General features: G+C 38.9%; 1 protein-coding gene across 1 annotated transcript in view; it reads right to left on the bottom strand.

Moving 5' to 3' along the window:
• Nucleotides 1-27482, bottom strand: part of STAB1 (stabilin 1) — a 1127460-nt gene that overhangs the window by 136440 nt on the left and 963538 nt on the right. The window contains exon 55 of the mRNA XM_053721023.1: nt 22983-23178. Coding sequence (XP_053576998.1) covers nt 22983-23178 — 196 coding nt within the window. The remainder of the gene's footprint in view (nt 1-22982; nt 23179-27482) is intronic.

Here is a 27482-nt window from a genome sequence, read left to right as displayed (position 1 = left end):
AAGGAACTATGTCCATTGTTGCAACCATCAATCCTATTACTTCCATGCACTGCGCTATGGAAGGACGAGGAACAGAATGAAGTACTTGACAAGAGCTTAGAAGTTTTGATTTTCTGACCTCTGTCAGAAAAATCCTCATTTCTAAGGAATCTATAATTGTTCCCAAGAAGGGAACTCTTGTTGACGGGGACAGAGAACTTTTTTCTTTGTTCACCTTCCATCCGTGAGATCTGAGAAAGGCTAGGACGATGTCCGTATGAGCCTTTGCTTTTGACAGGGACGACGCTTGAATCAGGATGTCGTCCAAGTAAGGTACTACTGCAATGCCCCTTGGTCTTAGAACCGCTAGAAGGGACCCTAGTACCTTTGTGAAAATCCTTGGAGCAGTGGCTAATCCGAATGGAAGCGCCACAAACTGGTAATGCTTATCCAGAAAAGCGAACCTTAGGAACTGATGATGTTCCTTGTGGATAGGAATATGTAGGTACGCATCCTTTAAATCCACGGTAGTCATAAATTGATTTTCCTGGATAGTAGGTAGGATCGTTCGAATAGTTTCCATTTTGAACGATGGTACCCTGAGAAATTTGTTTAGGATCTTTAGATCCGAAATTGGTCTGAATGTTCCCTCTTTTTTGGGAACTATGAACAGATTGGAATAAAATCCCATTCCTTGTTCTCTTATTGGAACTGGATGTATCACTCCCATCTTTAACAGGTCTTCTACACAATGTAAGAATGCCTGTCTCTTTATTTGGTTTGAAGATAATTGAGACCTGTGGAACCTTCCCCTTGGGGGTAGTTCCTTGAATTCCAGGAGATAACCTTGAGAAACTATTTCTAGCGCCCAAGGATCCTGAACATCTCTTTGCCCAAGCCTGAGCAAAGAGAGAAAGTCTGCCCCCCACTAGATCCGGTCCCGGATCGGGGGCTATCCCTTCATGCTGTTTTGGTAGCAGTGGTAGGCTTCTTGACATGCTTACCCTTGTTCCAGCCTTGCATTGGTTTCCAGGCTGGTTTGGGTTGTGAAGTATTACCCTCTTGCTTAGAGGATACAGAATTAGAGACTGGTCCGTTTCTGCGAAAGGGACGAAAATTAGGCTTATTTTTAGCCTTAAAAGACCTATCCTGTGGGAGGGCGTGGCCCTTTCCCCCAGTGATGTCTGAAATAATCTCTTTCAAATCAGGTCCAAATAATGTTTTACCTTTGAAAGGAATGTTAAGCAATTTTGTCTTGGAAGACACATCCGCTGACCAAGACTTTAGCCAAAGCGCTCTGCGCGCCACGATAGCAAACCCTGAATTTTTCGCCGCTAATCTAGCTAATTGCAAAGCGGCATCTAAAACAAAAGAGTTAGCCAATTTAAGCGCTTGAACTCTGTCCATAACCTCCTCATACGAAGATTCTTTACTGAGCGATTTTTCTAGTTCCTCGAACCAGAAACACGCTGCCCTAGTGACAGGAACAATGCATGAAATTGGTTGTAGAAGGTAACCTTGCTGTACAAAAATCTTTTTAAGCAAACCCTCTAATTTCTTATCCATAGGATCTTTGAAAGCACAACTATCTTCGATAGGAATAGTAGTGCGTTTGTTTAGAGTAGAAACCGCCCCCTCGACCTTGGGGACTGTCTGCCATAAGTCCTTTCTGGGGTCGACTATAGGAAATAATTTCTTAAATATAGGGGGGGGAACAAAAGGTATGCCGGACCTTTCCCACTCTTTATTTACTATGTCCGCCACCCGCTTGGGTATAGGAAAAGCGTCGGGGGGCACCGGAACCTCTAGGAACTTGTCCATCTTACATAATTTCTCTGGAATGACCAAATTGTCACAATCATCCAGAGTAGATAACACCTCCTTAAGCAGTGCGCGGAGATGTTCTAATTTAAATTTAAATGTCACAACATCAGGTTCAGCTTGATGAGAAATTTTTCCTGAATCTGAAATTTCTCCATCAGACAAAACCTCCCTCATGGCCCCTTGAGATTGGTGTGAGGGTATATCAGAACAGTTATCATCAGCGTCCTCTTGCTCTTCAGTGTTTAAAACAGAGCAATCGCGCTTTCTCTGATAAGTAGGCATTTTGGATAAAAGATTTGCTATGGAGTTATCCATTACAGCCGTTAATTGTTGCATGGTAATAAGTATTGGCGCACTAGATGTACTAGGGGCCTCCTGTGTGGGCATAACTGGTGTAGACACAGTAGGGGATGATGTAGTATCATGCTTACTCCCCTCATTTGAGGAATCATCTTGGGCAATATCATTATCTGTGGCATTACTGTCCTTACTTTGTTTGGACACTATGGCACAATTATCACATAAATTTACATGGGGAGACACATTGGCTTTCATACATATAGAACATAGCTTATCTGATGGTACAGACATGTTAAACAGACTTAAACTTGTCAACAAAGCACAAAAAACGTTTTAAAAAAAAAAACGTTACTGTCACTTTAAATTTCAAACTGAAAACACTTTATTACTGAATATGTGAAAAAGTATGAAGGAATTGTTCAAAATTCACCAAAATTTCACCACAGTGTCTTAAAGCATTAAAAGTATTGCACACCAAATTTCAGAGCTTTAACCCTTAAATTAACGGAACCTGAGCCGTTTTTACATTTAACCCCTATACAGTCCCAGCTATATGCTTTGCTGAGACCCAACCAAGCCCAGAGGGGAATACGATACCAAATGACGCCTTCTATAAGCTTTTTCAGTGATTCTTAGCTCCTGACACATGCATCTGCATGCCTTGCTCTCCAAAAACAACTGCGCATTAATGGCGCGAAAATGAGGCTCTGTCTATAACTAGAAAGGCCCCCATCTGAAAAAGGTGTCCAACACAGTGTCTGCCGTTTTTCTAAACGTTCCCCAAGATTATAATACCAATAATTAGTTAGAATCAGCATAATATGCCTAGTAAAGCAATCGTTTTAGCCCAGAAAAATGTCTACCAGTTTTTAAGCCCTTTTTGAAGCCCTTTATTCTTTTATGTTTAACTAAGAAAATGGCTTACCGGTCCCCCTGAGGGGAAATGACAGCCTTCCAGCATTACATGGTCTTGTTAGAAATATGGCTAGTCATACCTTAAGCAGAAAAGTCTGCTAACTGTTTCCCCCAACTGAAGTTACTTCATCTCAACAGTCCTGTGTGGAAACAGCAATCGATTTTAGTTACTGTCTGCTAAAATCATCTTCCTCTACAAACAGAAATCTTCATCCTTTTCTGTTTCAGAGTAAATAGTACATACCAGCACTATTTTAAAATAACAAACACTTGATAGAAGAATAAAACTACATTTAAACACCAAAAAACTCTTAACCATCTCCGTGGAGATGTTGCCTGTGCAACGGCAAAGAGAATGACTGGGGTGGGCGGAGCCTAGGAGGGATCATGTGACCAGCTTTGCTGGGACTCTTTGCCATTTCCTGTTGGGGAAGAGAATATCCCACAAGTAAGGATGACGCCGTGGACCGGACACACCAATGTTGGAGAAATATGGCTAGTCATACCTTAAGCAGAAAAGTCTGCTAACTGTTTCCCCCAACTGAAGTTACTTCATCTCAACAGTCCTGTGTGGAAACAGCAATCGATTTTAGTTACTGTCTGCTAAAATCATCTTCCTCTTACAAACAGAAATCTTCATCCTTTTCTGTTTCAGAGTAAATAGTACATACCAGCACTATTTTAAAATAACAAACACTTGATAGAAGAATAAAAACTACATTTAAACACCAAAAAAAACTCTTAACCATCTCCGTGGAGATGTTGCCTGTGCAACGGCAAAGAGAATGACTGGGGTGGGCGGAGCCTAGGAGGGACTATATGGCCAGCTTTGCTGGGACTCTTTGCCATTTCCTGTTGGGGAAGAGAATATCCCACAAGTAAGGATGACGCCGTGGACCGGACACACCAATGTTGGAGAAAATGCTACAATGTTGTAAATAAAGTTACCAGAATTGCCAAATGTGTGAATATTATTTTAAAGGCGAACATACCAAGAAAGTCTAAAAAATACGGTACAAATGTTAATACAATATTGTACATACACAAGTTCAACATTGTTATATTTTTAGATAATCGATCGGTTATGTGACTACACCGAGTGATATATTTACTAATTACAAAAACAATATATATAAAATAACAATATGTATAGACTAACCACATAATAAAATCATATGTTAATGAGAGCACAAATTCATAAAAGCTCATTTAAACTTCATATATAATTATGTACTAACTGCAGTACAGTATATATCTAGTACAGAAAGACCTAATAGATCCAGTCTGTATGCAGGGATATAATCTAGCATATCGAAACTTAATCATTAAAAGCTGCAAGGTCAATGTTCTCATTCAAACCATATGGTGACAATGATTGCATTTTCCAGATCCAATAAGTTTCTCTTTGTCTAAGCCTTATAAATCTATTTGAACCCCAAGATCTATGAATAGACTCTATCGGAATAATCTTTAGAGCATCGCTCTCAGAACCATGATTACAAAGTACATGTCTCGGTACACTATGTTTTGAAAAGGTATTTTTAATATTTCTTAAATGCTCCCCCCATCTTTTTTTGATGGATCTAGAGGTTCTACCTGTATACTGAAGTCCACATAAACATTCTAAAATATAAACCACAAAAGAAGAGTCACATGTGATTCTAGATTTAATACTGAAAGTTTCTTGCGTGACATTAGATTTAAAACAATCAGTGCCGATAGTAATGTGCTTACACAAGTCACATAGTTTTTTTTCCACATTTAAAAGTTCCATTCTTGTTTAAAAAATACTTCTTTGTTTTATCAATTCTTGGATTAGTCAAAGATTTCTTCATAACCACTTTACTGGGTGCTAACTTATTTTTAAGTGTTGGAGCTCTTCTGAAAGTACATAAGGGCCCGCTGCTTAAAGTATCCTTAAAAGCTGGATCTTTAAGCAGGATAAACCAGTATTTCCCTAAGGCTTCTTTGATATATCTATGATTGCTATTGTATTGCGTTATAAATCTTAAAGATACATCTTTATCTGTGCTACTATTCTTATTTTTCTTTGGTGTCAACAGATCATCTCTATTTCTATATTTGACTTGTATCAATCCCCTATCTAGCAACTCAGGGGCATAACCTTTATCTAGAAATCTATCTTTCATATTCTTAGATTGTTCCTCAAAAATATCAATATAACTACAGTTTCGTCTCAGTCTACAAAACTGATTATAAGGGATGTTTCTAATCCATGGTGCATGATGATTACTTCTAAAGTTTAAATAACTATTAGAATCTACTGCCTTGAAGTAGGTCTTCATTTTTATATTGCCTTCTTCATTCCAGGACAAATATAAGTCTAGGAATTCTATACCTAAAATTTCAATTTTAGATGAAAAAGATATACCTGCACAGTTGGTATTCAGATGGTCCACACATTTTTGAGCTTCATAAATATTTCCATTCCACACAAAAATCAGGTCATCTATAAAACGACCATAGTACACCAAGCTCTCCCCAAATTCTGATCCATATATTTATCTCTCTTCAAACCAATCCATGAAGAGATTGGCAAAACTGGAGGCGAACTTGGTGCCCATGGCCATTCCTTTAATTTGTAGAAAGTAATTTTCTTGATAGACAAAATAGTTATGTTGTAAAACAAAAAGGATAGCTTTCAATAGAAAATCAATTGGACAGTTGTTAGATGGATTAAAATGTGATTTCAATCTAAGATCAGTATGAATATAACCCTCATAAAGGGACTCTACCAAAACTTCTGGATCTATACAGTCTACTTCCTCATTATACAATTTAGCGTCCATATTATCTGTAAGTATAGGGAGAACACCATCAGTGATATTTTTCTTATTAAAAAAATACTTTTGTAGAGACAATTTACGAATGAACTTTGACAAAGCCGATAAGCGGCAAAACATGTTAGGGTCTTGGTGAGGAGTCTAAGGTACTCCTGTGTTTTAGGGCATCCTGAGGGCACGAGTAGCGTGACTCTTTATATTATCTATGCCACATTAACGATAGATTGCTTTCTTTTGTTACAGCTATTGTAGCATTTATAAATCCATAGCTGTCAATATGAGAGCCTGCAGTATGGGGTATTTCATGAGACTACTCGGCACTTAATCATAAGCATTGATGTAGTAGTTATTTTTTCACACAGCTAGATACTTGGTATTACAGAGTCTCATTATAACTGGTATTACCTTTGATGTATATACAATTTTGTTCACATACAGTATATATCGCTGCAAATTGATATACGCCTAGATTTAGAGTTTTGTCTGTAAAGACCCGCGTAGCTAACGCTGCTTTTTTTCCCAACGCACCCTTAAGACAATGCTGGTATTTAGAGTTGTCTGAAGGGCTGCGTTAGGCTCCAAAAAGGGTGCATTGAGCCGAATGTACCACCACTTAAACCCTCAATACCAGCGTTGCTTACGGTAGCGGTAAGCTTGAAAAACGTGCTTGTGCACGATTCCCCCATAGGAAAAAATGGGGCAGTTTGGGATGAAAAAAAACCTAACACCTGCAAAAAAGCAGCGTTAAGCTCCCAACGCAGCCCCATTGTTTCCTATGGGGAAACACTTTCTAAGTCTGCACCTAAACACCCTAACATGTACCCCGAGTCTAAACACCCCTAACCTTACACTTATTAACCCCTAATCTGCCGCCCCCGCTATCGCTGACACCTGCATTATATTATTAACCCCTAATCGGCCGCTCCGTACACCGCCGCAACCTACATTATACCTATGTACCCCTAATCTGCTGCCCCTAACACCGCCGACCCCTATATTATATTTATTAACCCCTAATCTGCCCCCCCCAACGTCGCCGCCACCTAACTTCAAGTATTAACCCCTAATCTGCCGACCGGACCTCACCGCTACTCTAATAAATGTAGTAAACCCCTAAAGCTAAGTCTAACCCTAACCCTAACACCCCCCTAAATTAAATATAATTTTAATCTAACGAAATAAATTAAATCTTATTAACTAAAGTATTCCTATTTAAAACAAAATACTTACCTGTAAAATAAACCCTAATATAGCTACAATATAACGAATAATTATATTGTAGCTATTTTAGGATTTATATTTATTTTACAGGCAACTTTGTATTTATTTTAACTAGGTACAATAGTTATTAAATAGTTATTAACTATTTAATAGCTACCTAGTTAAAATAATTAAAAAATTACCTGTAAAATAAATCCTAACATAAGTTACAATTAAACCTAACACTACACTATCAATAAATTAATTAAATAAATTACCTACAATTACATACAATTAAATAAACTAAACTAAATTACAAAAAATAAAAAAAGATTACAAGAATATTAGGCTAATTACACCTACTCTAAGCCCCCTAACAAAATAAAAAATCCCCCCAAAATAATAAAGGTCCCTACCCTATTCTAAATTAAAAAGTAACCAGCTCTTTTACCAGCCCTTAAAAGGGCTTTTTGCGGGGCATGCCCCTAAGTAATCAGCTCTTTTGCCTGTAAAAAAAAATACAACCCCCCCAACATTAAAACCCACCACCCACATACCCCTACTCTAACCCAAACCCCCCTTAAATAAACCTAACACTACCCCCCTGAAGATCTCCCTACCTTGAGTCGTCTTCACCCAGCCGGGCACAGATGGACCAAAAGAGGACATCCGGAGCGGCAGAAGTCTTCATCCTATCCGGGCAGAAGAGGACATCCGGACCGGCAGACATCTTCATCCAAGCGGCATCTTCTATCTTCATCCATCCGACGAGGAGCAGCTCCATCTTCAAGACCTCCGGCGCGGAACATCCTTCTTCCCCGACGACTAGACGACGAATGACGGTTCCTTTAAATGACGTCATCCAAGATGGCGTCCCTCGAATTCCGATTGGCTGATAGGATTCTATCAGCCAATCGGAATTAAGGTAGGAAAAATCTGAATGGCTGATCCAATCAGCCAATCAGATTGAGCTTGCATTCTATTGGCTGATCGGAACAGCCAATAGAATGCGAGCTCAATCTGATTGGCTGATTGGATCAGCCAATCGGATTGTACTTGAATCTGATTGGCTGATTCAATCAGCCAATCAGATTTTTCCTACCTTAATTCCGATTGGCTGATAGAATTTTATCAGCCAATCGGAATTCGAGGGACGCCATCTTGGATGACGTCATTTAAAGGAACCGTCATTCGTCGTCTAGTCGTCGGGGAAAAGGATGTTCCGCGCCGGAGGTCTTGAAGATGGAGCCGCTCCTCGTCGGATGGATGAAGATAGAAGATGCCGCTTGGATGAAAATGTCCTCTTCTCCCGGATAGGATGAAGACTTCTGCCGCTCCGGATGTCCTCTTTTGGTCCATCGGTGCCCGGCTGGGTGAACACGGCTCAAGGTAGGGTGATCTTCAGGGGGGTAGTGTTAGGTTTATTTAAGGGGGGTTTGGGTTAAAGTAGGGGTATGTGGGTGGTGGGTTTTAATGTTGGGGGGGGTTGTATTTTTTTTACAGGCAAAAGAGCTGATTACTTTGGGGCATGCCCCGCAAAAAGCCCTTTTAAGGGCTGGTAAAAGAGCTGGTTACTTTTTAATTTGGAATAGGGTAGGGACCTTTATTATTTTGGGGGGCTTTTTATTTTATTAGGGGGCTTAGAGTAGGTGTAATTAGCCTAATATTCTTGTAATCTTTTTTTATTTTTTGTAATTTAGTGTTTTTTTTTTTTTGTAATTTAGTTTAGTTTATTTAATTGTATGTAATTGTAGGTAATTTATTTAATTAATTTATTGATAGTGTAGTGTTAGGTTTAATTGTAACATGTTAGGATTTATTTTACAGGTAATTTTGTAATTATTTTAACTAGGTAGCTATTAAATAGTTAATAACTATTTAATAACTATTGTACCTAGTTAAAATAAATACAAAGTTGCCTGTAAAATAAATATAAATCCTAAAATAGCTACAATATAATTATTTGTTATATTGTAGCTATATTAGGGTTTATTTTACAGGTAAGTATTTCGTTTTAAATAAGAATACTTTAGTTAATAAGATTTAATTTATTTCGTTAGATTAAAATTATATTTAAGTTAGGGGGGTGTTAGGGTTAGGGTTAGACTTAGCTTTAGGGGTTAATACATTTATTAGAGTAGCGGCGAGGTCCGGTTGGCAGATTAGGGGTTAATACTTGAAGTTGGGGGGGCAGATTAGGGGTTAATACTATTTATTATAGGGTTTGCGAGGCGGGAGTGCGGCGGTTTAGGGGTTAATAACTTTATTAGAGTAGCGGCGAGGTCCAGTCGGCAGATTAGGGGTTAATAAGTGTAGGTAAGGTAGCGGCGACGTTGGGGGGGCAGATTAGGGGTTAATAAATATTATGTAGGTGTCGGCGATGTTAGGGGCAGCAGATTAGGGGTTCATAGGGATAATGTAGGTGGCGGCGGTGTGCGGTCAGCAGATTAGGGGTTAAAAAAATGTATTATAGTGGCGGCGATGTGGGGGGACCTCGGTTTAGGGGTACATAGGTAGTTTATGGGTGTTAGTGTACTTTATAGCACAGTAGTTAAGAGCTTTATGAACTGGCTACTGACTTTTTTTTGCGGCTGGAGTCTTGTCGGTAGAGGCTCTACCGCTCACTTCAGGAAAGACTCTAAATACCGGCGTTGGGAAGATCCCATTGAAAAGATAGGATACGCAATTGGCGTAAGGGGATCTGCGGTATGGAAAAGTCGCGGCTTGAAAGTGAGCGGTAGACCCTTTCCTGGCTGACTCTAAATACCAGCGGGCGACCAAAAGCAGCGTTAGGACCCCTTAACGCTGCTTTTAACGGCTAACGCAGAACTCTAAATCTAGGCGATAGTTATTTATGTAAACTCACATAATTTGTGGTTTATATTCATTAACACAGCCTGTGGTTTATATTTACCAATTATATAGTGCACACTATGTTTAAATTGCTGATACCTAAACAATATACATGAAGTTTTATGAGCACTGCAAGTCAATTTGGAATATTTTGCTCAACACGAGGCGATACCTCAATATCGCTATTGCAGTACTTCCTATGTATGTGGTTACATAGTGTAGTCATACTGTTTATCACAGTCCATTCTTTTTTGACACTATATTGCATTTTACCCAGCTGATTTAATATACAATAAAATACGCATGAATATAAGATTGCAGTGTTACTGACAATACTTCCAGTGCATGCGCACAGTGTATACATTCACTACTACGGTTATATAGGATTACTGTAACCTTGTATATTAGATATGCTCATTTAATATGAAGCAATGGCGCTACATTAGCAATTACCACTCATTGAGCATACAATCTGACATCCTTAAGGTTAATAACAGTGTATCCCAGCACTTTCTATTTTCCTACGCCTAGATTTAGAGTTCTGCGGCCAAAGGGCAACAGAACTGAACAGCCAATAGAATGCGAGCTCAATCCGATTGGCTGATTGGATCAGCCAATCCGATTGAACTTCAATCTGATTGGCTGATTCCATCAGCCAATCAGATTATTCCTACCTTAATTCCGATTGGCTGATAGAATCCTATCAGCCAATTGGAATTCGAGGGACGCCATCTTGGATGACGTCCCTTAAAGGAACCTTCATTCGGACTTAGGACGTCGGTAAAGAAGGATGGCTCCGCGTCGGCTGCTTGAAGATGGATCTGCTCCGCGCCGGATGGAAGAAGATAGAAGATGCCGCCTGGATGAAGATGTTTGCTGGTCCGGATGTCCTCTTCTTGCCCGATAGGATGAAGACTTTGGACCCTCTGGAGGAGCTCTTCTTGCCCGATAGGATGAATACTTCGGACCCTCTTCTGGACGGATCGGTGATACCCGGTCTGGTGAAGACAAAGTAGGAAGATCTTCAGGGGCTTAGTGTTAGGTTTATTTAAGGGGGGTTTGGGTTAGATTAGGGGTATGTGGGTGGTGGGTTGTAATGTTGGGGGGGGGTATTGTATGTTTTTTTTTACAGGCAAAAGAGCTGTTTTCTTTGGGGCATGCCCCGCAAAAGGCCCTTTTAAGGGCTGGTAAGGTAAAAGAGCTTTACAATTTTTATTTTAGAATAGGGTAGGGCATTTTTTTATTTTGGGGGGCTTTGTTATTTTATTAGGGGGCTTAGAGTAGGTGTAATTATCTTAAAATTGTTGTAATATTTTTATAATGTTTGTAAATTATTTTTTTTATTTTTTGTAACTTAGTTCTTTTTTTAACTTTAGTTAGTGTATTTATTTGTATTTAATTGTAGATAATTGTAGATAGTTTAGTTAATTTATTTATTGATAGTGTAGTGTTAGGTTTAATTGTAACTTAGGTTAGGATTTATTTTACAGGTAATTTTGTATTTATTTTAACTAGGTAGCTATTAAATAGTTATTAACTATTTAATAGCTATTGTACCTGGTTAAAATAAATACAAAGTTGCCTGTAAAATAAATATTAATCCTAAAATAGCTACAATATAATTATTATTTATATTGTAGCTATATTAGGCTTTATTGTACAGGTAAGTATTTAGCTTTAAATAGGAATAATTTATTTAATAAGATTTAATTTATTTCGTTAGAATTAAATTATATTTAACTTAGGGGGGTGTTAGTGTTAGGGTTAGACTTAGCTTTAGGGGTTAATACAGTTATTAGAGTAGCAGCGAGGTCCGGTCGGCAGATTAGGGGTTAATACTTGAAGTTAGGTGTCGGCGATGTTAGGGAGGGCAGATTAGGGGTTAATACTATTTATTATAGGGTTTTTGAGGCGGGAGTGAGGCGGATTAGGGGTTAATACATTTATTATAGTAGTTGCGAGATCCGGTCGGCAGATTAAGGGCTAATAATTGTAGGTAGGTAGGTAGGTAGCGGCGACATGGGGGGGGCAGATTAGGGGTTAATAAATATAATATAGGTGTTGGCGATATTAGGGGCAGCAGAATAGGGGTACATAGGTATAATGTAGGTTGCGGCGGTGTTCGGTCGGCAGATTAGGGGTTAAAAAAATGTAATAGAGTGGCGGTGATGTGGGGGTACCTCGGTTTAGGGGTACATAGGTAGTTTATGGGTGTTAGTGTACTTTAGAGCACAGTAGTTAAGAGCTTTATGAACCGGCGTTAGCCCAGAAAGATCTTAACTCCTGGCTTTTCTCTGCGGCTGGAGTCTTGTCGTTAGATTTCTAACGCTCACTTCAGCCAAGACTCTAAATACCGGCGTTAGAAAGATCCCATTGAAAAGATAGGATACGCAAATGGCGTAGGGGGATCTGCGGTATGGAAAAGTCGCGGCTGGAAAGTGAGCGTTAGACCCTTTCCTGACTGACTCCAAATACCAGCGGGCGGCCAAAACCAGCGTTAGGACCCCCTAACGCTGGTTTTGACGGCTAACGCAGAACTCCAAATCTAGGCGTTAGTTAATTATACGTGTGTTTTATACTTGCCAATTGAATCACATATACACACTATGTTATAAATGTTGAGATTTGATAATAAACCGAGTACCATATTAAACTTTATATAACAATGTGAGTTTTCCTGATATTTTCAGGCTTAGTACTAGTTTATTTAAATTGCCCATGATTGAGGCACAGTAATATATATAATATTTAATTACCAGTAGCATACTATAATATGCCAGCTACTTATATTCAAGCCTGAACACCCACATAAAGCTCAGGCAAGTGTCTATATCGGATTAACCGATAATGATACAGATTAGGGTTATAATAGTGCCATACTGAATCATACAACAAGTGAATGATAATCCCCAGACTCATACACCAACCTGTGATATACCTTTCAGATAAATAATTTTTCTGAGCCCTCAGAATTGTGATTTATTTCACCTTAAGGCATAGATCTGAGATTATTCACTCTCTTAACCCCAGTGGTATACTAATTACACTTGATACTTACTATTTAGGGTATCTCTGACATCTTTTTAACTACTCTACTTAGGGTAACATTAGCATCTTTATTTATTATCAGCTCCTAGTTGAATTTGGAGTACATATGATCTTGGAGCTGAATTTGTAGTATATTTGACTTTTGTCACGCTATCTCCACCCCGGGCCGTAATTTTAATTTGTACCCTGTTTTTAGTCTTATTTTAATAAAAGTTATATTTTATTTACACCCGTGTACCTAATCCCAAAGTGAGACATCTTCCTTTTGAGTTCACGTTTATAATCAACTTATTTCTTTCGGACTCTGGAGTGCTAATAGTGTATACTTTGGAGGAATCTATTCCTCTCTACCCTCTTTTTCTTCTCTTTCCACTGGTCTTTCCATTTGTCTGAACCTTATATGATTCTTTTGGTTCTTTTGAGGAAAAATCTTATGGTTCTGATTTTCTCAAAAAAAACCTGCTTATGTTCTTCCTGGGGTTTGAATTATAATTATTTGAACTAGTATGCATACTGTGACTAGCTTGGGTTTCATTATAACTTTTATAAAAGGGATTTTTTTAAAAATTACTATATGTATTATACTGCGGTTCTCTCTCTTCCCTATAATTCCCATATGATTGCTCTCTAGAGTTACTCTGTTTAGGATCTTTGTAGCTCTCCTGTCCAGTTTTATTATGCCAATTTTTCTTGTTATTAGGATGCCTATAGAAAGAGTTATTACCATCTATTTTTGGGGTAACCATATTTTACTTTTTATCTTTAGGTTTATTTTTAATAAGAACAAGTTTCTTTTGGTAATTATCAGTTTTTTGCAATACTTCAGTATTCAGAGCCTGATATTCATCAGTAGATTCAAACTGTTTTAAGTTATTCTGAATCTTTGATCTTTTTGTAGATCTGAATAAGTTTATTCGTAAATTGTCTCTACAAAAGTATTTTTTTAATAAGAAAAATATCACTGATGGTGTTCTCCCTATACTTACAGATAATATGGACGCTAAACTGTATAATGAGGAGGTACAGATAATATGGACGCTAAACTGTATAATGAGGAGGTAGCCTGTATAGATCCAGATATTTGATAGAGTCCCTTTATGAGGGTTATATTCATACTGATCTTAGATTGAAATAAAATTTTAATCCATCTAACAACTGTCCGAATCTTTTATTGTTCCAATCCCTGGTACTAGATGAATTTAATAAAATTCCTACAATGGCATCTAGGCACTCAAATTTGAATAGATTTGAAATTATAGCCCTTAACAAATTAAGTAAAATAGAAGATCTTATTATAAGACAAGCAGACAAGGGTGGGGGGGATTGTTCTACAGAACAAGGTTGACTACTTAAAAGAAGCGGATAGAATACGCCTTGATGATCAATACTATAAAAAACTTAGTTTTATTCCAACTAAAGATTATTCTAAAAAACTCATTAAGATCATTGATGGAGCCTACCTGGAGGGAATTTTAACTAAAAAGGAAAAGGATTTTTTGATTCCTTGCCAAACGAGTATTGCTTATTATTATCATCTACCCAAGATTCATAAATTGTTGGTGGACCCTCCAGGTAGGCCCATCACAGCTGGCATTGAGAATTTAACATGTAATTTATCTCAATATGTAGATCAATTTTTAAAGAAAATAGTAAGTACCCTTTCATCCTATATAAGAGATTCTGCGGATTGGATCTGTAAACTGGCAAAGATTAAAAAGGAGAACAGGGATATAATATGGTTAACGTGTGACGTTACAGCCCTATAGTCTAACATCTCTCATGATTTAGGACTCAAAGCAATAGAACATTATCTTAGAAGGGATCCTTATATGCCAAAGAATCAGATTGATTTTCTATTGAAAGCTATCCTTTTTGTTTTACAACATAACTATTTTGTCTATCAAGAAAATTACTTTCTACAAATTAAAGGAACGGCCATGGGCACCAATTTCACCCCAAGTTTTGCCAATCTCTTCATGGGTTGGTTTGAAGATATATATATATATATATATATATATATATATATATATATATATATACATATATATATATATATATATATATGGATCAGAATTTGGGGAGAGCTTGGTGTCCTATGGACGTTTTATAGATGACCTGATTTTTGTGTGGGATGGAAATATTTATGAAGCTCAAACATTTGTGGACCATCTGAATACCAACTGTGCAGGCATATCTTTTTCATCTAAAATTGATATTATAGATATAGCATTCCTAGACTTATATTTGTCCTGGAATGAAGAAGGCAATATAAAAACTAAGACCTACATCAAGGCAGTAGATTCTAATAGTTATTTAAACTTTAGAAGTAATCATCACGCACCATGGATTAGAAAAATCCCTTATAATCAGTTTTGTAGACTCAGATGAAACTGTAGTGATATTGATACTTTTGAGGAACAATCTAAGATTATGAAAGATAGATTTCTGGATAAACGCTATCCTCCTGAGTTGCTAGATAGGGGATTGATACAAGCCAAATATAGAAATAGAGATGATCTGTTGACCCCAAAGAAAAATGAGGATAGTGGCACAGATAAAGATGAATCTTTAAGATTTATAATGCAATACAATAGCAATCATAGATATATCAAAGAAGCCTTAGGGAAATACTGGTTTATCCTGCTTAAATATCCAGCTTTTAAGGATACTTTAAGCAGCGGGTCCTTATGTACTTTCAGAAGAGCTCCAACACTTAAAAATAAGTTAGCACCCAGTAAAGTGGTTATGAAGAAATCTTTGACTAATCCAAGAATTGATAAAACAAAGAAGTATTTTTTAAACAAGAATGGAACTTTTAATTGTGGAAAAAAAAACTATGTGACTTGTGTAAGCACATTACTACCGGCACTGATTGTTTTAAATCTAATGTCACTCAAGAAACTTTCAGTATTAAATCTAGAATCACATGTGACTCTTCTTTTGTGGTTTATATTTTAGAATGTTTATGTGGACTTCAGTATACAGGTAGAACCTCTAGACCAGTGCTTTCCAAACTGTGTGTCGGGACACACTAGTGTGTCGGCAGCAGTGTGTAGGTGTGTCCCTGCTTCAGCACAAATTTTTTTTTATTTATTTTTTTGGTTTCTGACTTTCCGCCTGCCTGCTACGCATATCACATGGTTGACACGTGATTGATACCTAGGGGGACACAGATCATCTTAACCTATTGGTGCAGCTCAGTGGGAACTGGAACTATTCGCATTGGCGGCACATTGGCTCCTGACTGCACATGTAGTCTCCTCAATCAGCTCTTAACTGCACGTGTAGTCAGTGAGTGGGACAGCAGTGTGTTTGCAGTGCGAGCAGTAGTCAATGGGACTAACCGAGCTCTGAGGGTGGCAGCTTAAACGCTGAGCTGAAGTCAGTAGTTTTTTTTTGCAACTAATTAACTTGCTTGATGATGAAATGCTAGTTGCTTTATCTAATATTCCACCAAATATTCAGAAATTGTGTTCATCCCATCAACCTCAAACATCCCATTTAAATAGTAAGTAGCTATTGGTGGTGTTAAACTTTTTTTTAATGCTTGCACATACATACTGTTACTTGTAAATACATTTCATTATTATATAATTTATGTATGTGTCCGTATCTCTTAAAACAAGTTAGTTTAACCTCCTTTTTGCTAGTACAACTGAATTACTGTGTCGCGAAATGATGTAGGTATAAAAAGTGTGTCACCAACATGAAAAGTTTGGAAAGCTCTGCTCTAGACCCATCAAAAAAAGATGGGGGGAGCATTTAAGAAATATTAAAAATACCTTTTTAAAACAAAGTGTACCGAGATATGTACTTTGTAATCATGGTTCTGAGAGAGATGCTCTAAAGATTATTCCGATAGAGTCTATTCCTAGATCTTGGGGTTCAAATAGATTTATAAGGCTTAGACAAAGAGAAACTTATTGGTTTTGGAAAATGCAGTCATTGTCACCATATGGTTTGAATGAGAACACAATGCAGCTTTTAATGATTAAGTTTCGATATGCTAGATCATATACCTGCATACAGACTGGATCTATTAGGTCTTTCTGTACTAGATATATACTGTTCTGCAGTTAGTACATAATTATATATGAAGTTTAAATGAGCTTTTATGAATTTGTGCTCTCATTAACATATGATTTTATTATGTGGTTAGTCTATACATATTGTTATTTTATATATATTGTTTTTGTAATTAGTAAATATATCGCTCGGTGTAGTCACATAACCGATCGATTATCTAAAAATATAACAATGTTGAACTTGTGTATGTACAATATTGTATTAACATTTGTACCGTATTTTTTAGACTTTCTCAGTATGTTCGCCTTTAAAATAATATGCGCACATTTGGAAATTCTGGTAACTTTATTTACAACATTGTAGCATTTTTTAATAATAATGTATATACATTGTATTATTGGTTACATGTTAGGACTTTTGTCCAATCACAGTACTAGTGAGAATCATTTCCTCTATTCTTGACATGCGCACTAGTTGGTTGAACACGCCAAGGAAGTCAGGTATTTAAGCTCACCTGTATTTGTTTTTTTTATCACCTGATGAAACAGTCATGTACTGAGAAACGCATGGTGAATAAAACGTTTTTAAAATACTTTTCCTGTGAGCTTTCGTTTATCCTCTGTCTGCACCTGGAGGTCCACTGGTAATCCCGAACTTACCGCACTCTGATCTTGAGCCACTCTGGTAGTGGTGCTGTGTGCAGCAATCCATTTGTGGAGCTGTTCCGTTTTAGACCGAAGGTGCCAAGGTCAGTGGAGGTGCTGGGTCGGCCTGAGAGTGGTTTACTGGAGTATGAGTTAGCTGAACAACTCTGAGAGTTCAGCCTGCCCCATTTGCACTATTGAGTGCGATATGTTTGTGAGTATTCCGTTTATACTCTAGCTATTTTTGGAAGACTATTGAGATATACTTCACCGTTGGAGCGCCCTCTTATCTTTTTATAGATTTCTCTACTCACTTGATTTGGTGAAACACGTTTGATCGTTGGAAGAGGAGCTGCTATGTGGAGCTTGATACTTATCCCATGATGGACTTACACTAATCTTGAATTGAATCATATATTTGTTGTTTTTTACATATTTGCTGTCTTTAACACTTTTTTTATTATGCACAATATTCACATTATGTATTTTATTGATTAGAGATAGTTACTAGAGTTATTGGGACTCATTTTTACACTAATATAGGTAGTCTTTGGCATTTTTTGTTTGGTTGCTGACAATTTCACATGTGTATTGGCGCTACTAGTTATTTTGGGGTGTATTCCCAATATATTTCGATTTTTTTCTGTAGCATAGGGAACCCTTTTCTCTTTTTCCTCCCCCCTTCCGCAATATGCCACACACCTGCCTCCCTACTGAGCCTTCCACACCACCCACTGCATCAATGCATGCTTATACAGACAGTGACACAGACACTAGGCAAAGTACACTGCTAAATAGTACCTAGGTCCAATAGTCTTAAGGGGTTAAGTATAAATTCCAATAGATTTATATTAAATCTAAAATAATCAGTATTCAAATGTTTATAATCAAATACTTGCATTAGAAATACAAATGTTATATTTGATAAATCTAAAACCATAAATTATGCTTACCTGATAAATTCCTTTCCTTCTGTACGAGGAGAGTCCACGGCATCATTCCTTACTGTTGGGAATACTAAACCTGTCCACCAGGAGAAGGCAAAGACACCCCAGCCAAAGGCTCAAATACTCCCTCTACTTCCCTCATATCCCAGTCATTCTGCCAAGGGAACCAGGAACAGTAGGAGAAATATCAGGGTATAAATAGTGCAGGAAGAGAAAATCACATTTTGGTCCGCCCATCGGACTATACGGGCAAGGGCCATGGACTCTACTCATACAGAAGGAAATGAAAGTATCAGGTAAGCATAATTTATGTTTTCCTTCTTAATATGAGGAGAGTCCACGGCATCATTCCTTACTGTTGGGAAAACTATACCCAAGCTCTAGACGACACTGAATGATAACGGGAGGGGTAAAGAAAGGCGGACCCTAATCTGAGGGCACCACACCCGTAAAACCTTTCTCCCAAAAGCTGTTTCAGCTGAAGCAAAAGCGTCAAATTTGTAGAATTTTGAAAAAGTATGTAAGGAGGACCAGGTAGCCGCCTTATAAATCTGATCCATAGAGGCCTCGTTCTTAAAGGCCCAAGAAGAAGCCACCGCTCTAGTGGAATGAGCCGTAATCCTGACTTGTAAGCTAAGCGTATAACACGCCTCAACCAAAAAGATAAGGAAGTCGAAGAGGCCTTCAGACCCTTACGCTTCCCAGAGTAGATAAACAAGGACGAAGTCTGTCTAAAATCCTTAGTAGCTTGAAGATAAAACTTCAAAGCTCGAACAACATCCAGATTATGAAGTAAGCATCCCTTTGAAGGAGGATTAGGTCACAAGGAAGGGACCACAATCTCCTGATTGATGTTACAATCAGACACCACCTTAGGAAGAAAACCCAGTGAAACACCAGATAAGGAGGCTCACATTGTAAGGCCGCCATCTCAGAAACTCTGCGTGCCGACGAAATAGCTAATAGAAAAAGAACCTTCCAGTGAAGTGAATGCATGTCAAGTGAATGCATAGGCTCACACAGAGCATGTTGCAAAAACTTAAGGACAAGATTCAAACTCCAAGTTGGAGCATTAGATCTAAACACAGGTCTCATCCTGATCAGAGCCTTAATGAAGGATTGCACATCAGGGAGCTCAGTGAGTGTCTTGTGCAGCAAAACCGAAAGGGCCGAAATCTGTCCCCTCAGGGAATTCCATATGAAGAAGTAGAATCCGGTCTTGTAAAAATTAGCTTTTATTAATAAAGTATAAAACGGAAATGCACACAGCAAAGGAGCAAACATACAGGCGCAGCACCATCCGGCTTACGCGTTTCGGGTGTTAGCCGTAATCATAGCCCTCAGGGAACTGGCAGAAAGGTCCTTCTCCTGACCTTCCTGGAGAAAGGAAAGAATCCTGGCAGCCTTGACCTTATGCCAGGCGAAACCATGCAGAACCATACCAGAATAAATAAGCTCTCCACACCTTATGGTAGATGCTACGGGTAACCGGCTTACGAGCCTGAATGGGAATGCCAATAAACCTCTCAGAGAAACCTCTCTTGGCTAAGACTAAGCGTTAAATCTCCATGCAGTCAGCCTCAGAGAATCTAGATTTTGATGAACAGAGAATCTAGATTTTGATGATCCCTGCGACAAGGTAACCTCCATGGAGGAGATAAGGACATCCCCACAAGGTCCGTGAACCACATCCTTCTCGGCCACAATGGCGCAATCAGTATCACTCATGCCTGCTCCTGCTTGATGCAGGTCACTACATGAGGGAGAAGTGGTAATGGAGGAAAAATGTAAATTAGATTGAACCTCCAAGGCACTGCTAATGCATCTATTAGCTCCACCTGAGGATCCCTGGACCACAACCCATATCTGGTCAGCTTGGAATTGATCTATCTCTCACCGGAGTCTCCCATCTGTTGCGAATCTCCGCAAACACCCCGGGATGGAGAGACCATTCCCCTGGATGAAAGGATTGTCTGCTGAGGAAATCCGCTTCCTAGTTGTCCACACCCGGAATGTGGATCACTGACAGCGAGCAGTGGTGGGCCTCCGCCCATTCCAGAATCCGAGATACTTACCTCAATGCTAGGGAGCTCCTCGTTCCCCCCTGATGGTTGATGTAAGCCACCAAGGTTATGTTGTCTGATTGGAATCTGATAAACTGGGACAAACCCAGAAGAAGCCAAGACTTCAGAGCATTGAAGATCGCTCAAAGTTCCACAATGTTGATCGGGAGGATAGATTCCTCTCGAGCCCACAGGCCCTGTGCCTTCCTGGCACCCCAAACAGCTCCCCATCCTGATAGACTTGCGTCCGTAGTCACAATCTCCCAGGATGGTATCAAGAAGGATGTCCCTTGGAACAGGTGATCTGTACAGAGCCACCCAGAGAGCGAGTCTCTCAACCGTTTGTCCAGAGAAATCTGTTGAGACAGATCTGTATGATCGCTGTTCCACTGTCTCAGCATGCACAGCTGAAGTGGTATGAGATGGAACCTGGCAAAAGGAATGATGTCCATGCTGGACAACATGAGACCAATCACCTCCATACACTGAGCCACAGAGGGCCTTAAGGAGGTCTGGAGGGCAAGACAAGCAGAAGTTAGCTTGTAACATCTCTGGTCTGTAAGGAATTTCCTCATAGATATGGAGTCTATTATAGTTCCACTAAGATGAGGACATCCCCACCAGGCTTAGAGGCAGCAGATTCCAACCCAGAAAGAGCTTCCTCTGAAGTATCAGAGGCGTCTTCATCAGCGGATAATCTTGTATCAGATAAATCCAATAAGCTAGTAGATGACCCCTGGGAAGCAATATTTGACCTTTCACTTGTGCTTAGCAGGGCGAGGTAAAGCACTAAAGGCCACAGACACTGCCATTTGTAACTGCTCAGTAAAGTCTGGTGGTAAAAGGACCCATCCAGATGGAGGATTAGGAGTGCTATGGGAAGCTGCATGTGTATTAGGAGATGACTGTAGGGTGCGCACCTCACGGGACGGAGACTCCTCAAAGGTGGACGGCTCAGTGGTACTAAACATATTAACTTTCTTTGACATGATTACATTATCAAGGCATGTGGAACATAATTGAGCAGGCGGGTATACCACAGCCTCCTCACAATATAGACAGATATTAGACTTCGGCAAAGAGGGAGTACCCTCTAAGGTATCAGAATCCTCCATAGCGTGCGCTTATAAGCAGACTATAGAATAAGATAAAACGGCACGTTTATACCCCCAATAGCTGGGGCACTCACCACCTCCTATGACCCAGGCCAAACAGAGAAACTCTCTTTTCTTCTCCATAAACCGCACGGTCAGGAAAGAGGAAATCAGTGTGACCACACCCGGTCACATGGTGCGCAATGGAGGACTGCCCCTGCTATAGGAAAAGTGCGCCAAGCATTTGCAGGCTGCGCAGCTTACAAAAACAAAAGTGAAAACCTGTACGTTCCAACCTCTGCCTAAGCCTCATCTCACACATGTTGCAGCATAATCATAATAAAATAAATTATGTGATTAATCCCCCCTGTTTAATAATCCCGCCCCGGAGATATGACATGATTACATTATCAAGGCATGTGGAACATAATTGAGCAGGCGGGTATACCACAGCCTCCTCACAATATAGACAGGTATTAGACTTCGGCAAAGAAATCCCGCCCCAGAGATATTAACCCTTGATTCTATACAGATAAAAGGAGCCACACTGTGACCCTGTCTTCTTGCGTTATCATATGTGTATAAAAGACGAAACGATCTTACCGGAATCTATGCCGTGGAACAGAAACACAGCCTCTCATGTTTGACAGTCTTGTAGCATCACTCCTGACATGGACTTGAGTAATGGAAGCAGGCAGTGAAACTCGTCAACACTGATTGCTTAGGAGCTGTTAATACGAGTCTGGATAGATTCACAGAAAGACTCTCCCGGCATCTCCAGACTCTAACATTCCTCAATGCTCTCACTGAGAGACTGACAAGACTACTTAAAACTCCAGTCCCGTTTCGAAGGGCAGATACTCCCCATAAGGAACTACTCAGTATCTTCTAACAATTCTCTGCCAATCTCCTGTGATGAAAGGCAAAGAATGACTGGGATATGAGGGAAGTAGGGGGAGTATTTGAGCCTTTGGCTGGGGTGTCTTTGCCTCCTCCTGGTGGCCAGGTTCAGTATTCCCAACAGTAAGGAATAATGCCGTGGACTCTCCTCATATTAAGAAGGAAATTAATGTTTATTTGGCAAAGTGAAAAGTGTAAAGTTTAACAAACATTCAGTATTTGTTAAGAACAAACTAATTTGTCTAACAGTTGTCATTTTTAACATATGTGCAGAAAACTTTAGATACTCTATTTCTATTATAAACTTTGTTCAACATAAATTACAGATATTTAGCTCCTATACACAAAAAATCTATAATTTTATTTATATAAAGTAGATACTGACCTTGGCAATCAGATCCATAGTGGTTTTTACAGCATTGTGGTGTCCACACAACAGTGACACATTTCTTTGAGCAACCAATAGAATTATAAGGCATATAACTAGGATAGAATTGGTCAAACCGTCTGGAATAGCCTGAGTAAATGTGGTGAGAATGTTGAAAAGCAGGCCTTTTCATTACGCAGAACGTTAGCTCCCCCTGCAAAAAAAACATTCAAAACAAGATTGAAATGTTAATTAGGCAACACATCAGCCAATGCACCCCCTCCCCAAAATAATAGGTTTCTAAAAATCTTTTTTTTTCATCAAATCAGAGACTTTAAATTCCAGGCACAGGGCTGCAACTCCTAACAAAAGCAGGTTCTGATTAGACGCACTAGGCATTGTAGAAAAGGCAGATTGAACAATAATGGCGTCAATCACAGCATGTAAAATTAATTTTAGCTGGCAATTTTAAATAACGCAATAAGATTCAGTAGAAATATTACAATAATTAATCAAAGAAAAAAGTTTCATTGTGCAAATTACAAAAAAAGAGTTTCAAAGATTTTTCTGCAAACTGTGAATAGCTAGAACTTGGTTACAGGTTGCTGCTGTTTCATTGAGAGATTATTTTAAAGCTTGATGGAGGAACATACCTTCTTCATGTAAAACCATTAGAACTCTTTCTCATGTATTTTGGACCCATGGAAAGATAATCTTGACAAAAACACATTTAGTATTATCTCAACTTTAAGAACATCTATTTACAAACCAGTGAATGTATAATGTTTAAGCAACTAGTAAAACTTATCTGATGCATGTAGGCTTGAGGCAGGGGTGTGAGGACAGAACAGAGATTTTGTTTTCTCCAGTGTTTCCTCTCTACTCTTCCTGTTTTTCCCCTAAGAGGTATACTTTATTTAGGGCTAGATAACAAGTGATGCTCTAACGTTTACTTTCTCTTGCAAGCTAACTCTGGTATAAGTAAACTTTTAATACGTCTGTATACGGCCCAAATCTGGGCAAGATATTTGAAGGGATTATAAGGTATTATATTGATAAGCATATTCGTGTAAACAAGATTATGGCCTCTATTTATCAAGTTGTCAACCGCAAATACGCTGACGCTTGACTCGCCTTAGTTATCAAACCCTACAGACCGGCAAAAGTAAAATTTTGTGACGTAACATACGACCCGCTGGACTCAGTCCGACACAGATCGATGCTTACGTCACTACAGATGTTCCGAACGCAAGTTTGGCACAATCTGACTACTTTTGGAAGTTATCAAATTCCTACCAGGTACGCTCGCCACTATTCCGGCCCAGCGTACCTGGTTTTCAATCCGCTAGCCCTGGAGACGGCGGATGCCATAGGAATCAATGGGAGTCGGAAAGCAGCAAAAGCTTATGTTCGCTGCTGCCCGATATCCCATTGATTCCTATGGTAAATGTCTACACCTGGCAAAGTAGATAGAGGAAAAAGAGGCAGGAATCCAGTGCTGTAAATTATAGTCTGTATACTTTATTGATCCAAAAAGTTTAAAATCACCAAAATGGCACAAATAGATTAACATGGAAGATGATAGAACAGGAACAATCGGTCCATGCTTTAACTGGCTTACGCGTTTCGGCCGTAGCCTTACTCTTAGCCTGATTAAAATCCTAGCACACCTGTGCTTTAAACAGAGACTAGTGAGACGTGATAGGTTAAAATCAAAGGGGCAGGGCAGATTGGACATAAATGACAGGTAAATCCTTTTATAACATCATTAAATACAGGTCTATTTATGCCACTGAACAAATTATTTGGCCTCAATCCAGATATTTACATTATTCACAGCATTATATTAATCAGCATTATGTTAGTCAAAAATCATAAACACTCAATGCATACAAAACAATGTAAATTCTTATATTTGCTGTTATACTGTGATTATACATATAGTCTGTTTTGAGCCAGATGTGTAAATATATATATATATATAGAAAAACACCTGGTACCAAGCTTAATATCCCTTATAACTTACTGTTTTAATTACAGAATCTGCATAGTATACAAGCAAACTCTTTGACTAGAGTTAGAAAGTCAGAGATATGCTTTGGACCGGATCTACCTAAAGAACACTTCCTATATGGGTATCCAGGAAAATTAGGTAAAGCTCATATTCAAAGTTACTGTACTGTGTAATTTTACTTCTCAAAGGCTAAACCCAATGTACTAACAAAAGACTGTCTACACTTGCCAGAAAATGAATAAAAGGTATAATATAACTGGTACACACAAACACATTTGCTTTGCTCAGTGCACAGCCATATAGCAATCAAAGGTAGGCAGATAGAATGTCAATCTTTAAACAGAAATCAGCAGTTTTAGCGGTTTTTAACCCAGCAGTTAAGAGCCTAACTCAGAACAAGCAGCTTCAGTGTTATGCTGTAAGATATACAGCCCTATTCACAGGGCACTCACCACTCCGCACTTGATGCCTCTATTCAATCGCTTTCAGGCGTGAGGTCTTACCATTACCGATGGGTGAATCATCGTGTATCTCCACAACACCTCCACAATTCGCGGACGCTGCTTCCAAAGGCAAATGCCGATTCCAATAGATTACGTTGTTACGCTGTTACGTGCTTCTTAGGTATGCTTTCACAGGCTGTCGCTCAGAAAACCCATAGAGATCCAGATAGCGAGCTCCTCCTCGCTCGCAAGAAAATAGCAAAGAAAGAAAAAGTGTCTCTGGTCCAGCAGGTAAGAACAGTTGTAGACTTTATTTTCCAATTGCTCATAAAACATAGAAGGTACACACAATCCGGTGGTGTATGCAGGTTCGGTCTTACGCGATTCGGCGATAGCTTACGCCTTAATCATAGACCATCATGGTCAATGATTAAGGCGTAAGCTATCGCCGAAACGCGTAAGACCGAACCTGCATACACCACCGGATTGTGTGTACCTTCTATGTTTTATGAGCAATTGGAAAATAAAGTCTACAACTGTTCTTACCTGCTGGACCAGAGACACTTTTTCTTTCTATAATATAACTGGTGTTTGTTACATTCATGGAAGAAACTAAGTCCCCATAAATGCATAAAAACACGATAGTGAATTTTATTTGAAAAAAATATAGTGACAAAACAAACCTGAATAATGTTACGTGTAATTAGCAGACCAAATTGGCCATTATGAATTCTTATTTATTATTTATTTATAAAGCTGAAACTAATGTACTCGTAAGTGCATGGGTAAAGCGTACCAAATGAGCTAGATGATACTGGTCCAAAAAGGGAAAAGAACTTAAGCTAGTGAATATTTGAGTGGAGATGGACAGATGGGAGTGGGGTGTAGGAACTTTATCATAGTTAGATGTAGTGTTTTACACTGATGTACAAATGTTGTTATAAAATAGACTCTTACTCCCAGTAATTTATTAAATCATATTGGGAATTGAATCCGCCTGGAAACCTCGTTTCCAGGTGAAAAATCCAATACATTTCTCTTTTATAGAGGAGATTCTCTCTGTCTCCCCCTCTCTTAGGGGTGAGTACCTGTTCTATAGCTTTCCACCTAAAAAAGGACATCTTTTTGATGCTTAACTGAGAAATGTGTCACAATAGGTGTAGTTGCTTTGCCAATAGAGATGGTACTGAAGTGCTCCCTAATACGTGACCTAATATCTCTTGTAGTGAGCCCTATGTATTGCACCCTACACTGGGTGCATTCAATCATATGTATCACGTAAGTAGAGGAGCAATTTAGACAACGTTCAATTTCAAAAGTTTTTCCATTAGAATTTGAGGTAAAGGTAGAGGATATTTCCACGTGGTCACAGGGTTTGCACTTCCTGTGACCACATCTAAACATACCTCTATGTGTCAGCCATGAGCTCATAAAAGTTCGGTCACTTTTGAGTTGGGAGGGAGATACCATGTTCCCTATTGTACTGGCTCTTCTGTAAGAGCATCTCAGGCCATTGTCAACAGTATTTACCAATTTATCATCAGCTCGCAACAAACCAAAATGCTTACTGACAATTCCACATATTTGCTTATATTGCGAGCTGTAATTGGTAACAAAGGTGACACCTTTGTGAGGGACAGATTCTATCTTACTTTTGTTCTTCCCCCCCATGCGGAGTAAAGTCTTCCTATCCATACTCTCTACTTCTTTTAGTGCTTTATCTATATCAGTTTTTTTATAGCCGCGTTGTTTGAAGCGGTCTATCATGGCTTTTGATTGATCCCTAAAGGTACCATCATCCGAACAATTACTTTTAAGACGGATGAGTTGTCCTTTAGCAATCGCGTACGGAACACGGGGTGGGTGACAACTCTTGCCGTGAAGCAAGGTGTTACCAGAGATAGGCTTCCTATAGCTGGTTGTTTCAATCGTACCATCTGCTTGACCTTTAATTGTGATATCCAGATAGTTTATCTCATGATCATTGATATCAAAAGTAAAAGTCAGGTTTAGTTCATTCACATTGATCCAGTCAACAAAATGTTGAATTTTGTCAATGCC

Source organism: Bombina bombina, chromosome 7 (genome assembly GCF_027579735.1).
Source record: "Bombina bombina isolate aBomBom1 chromosome 7, aBomBom1.pri, whole genome shotgun sequence".
NCBI classification, from domain to species: domain Eukaryota; kingdom Metazoa; phylum Chordata; class Amphibia; order Anura; family Bombinatoridae; genus Bombina; species Bombina bombina.
This window is presented reverse-complemented; position numbering and strand designations above follow the sequence as displayed.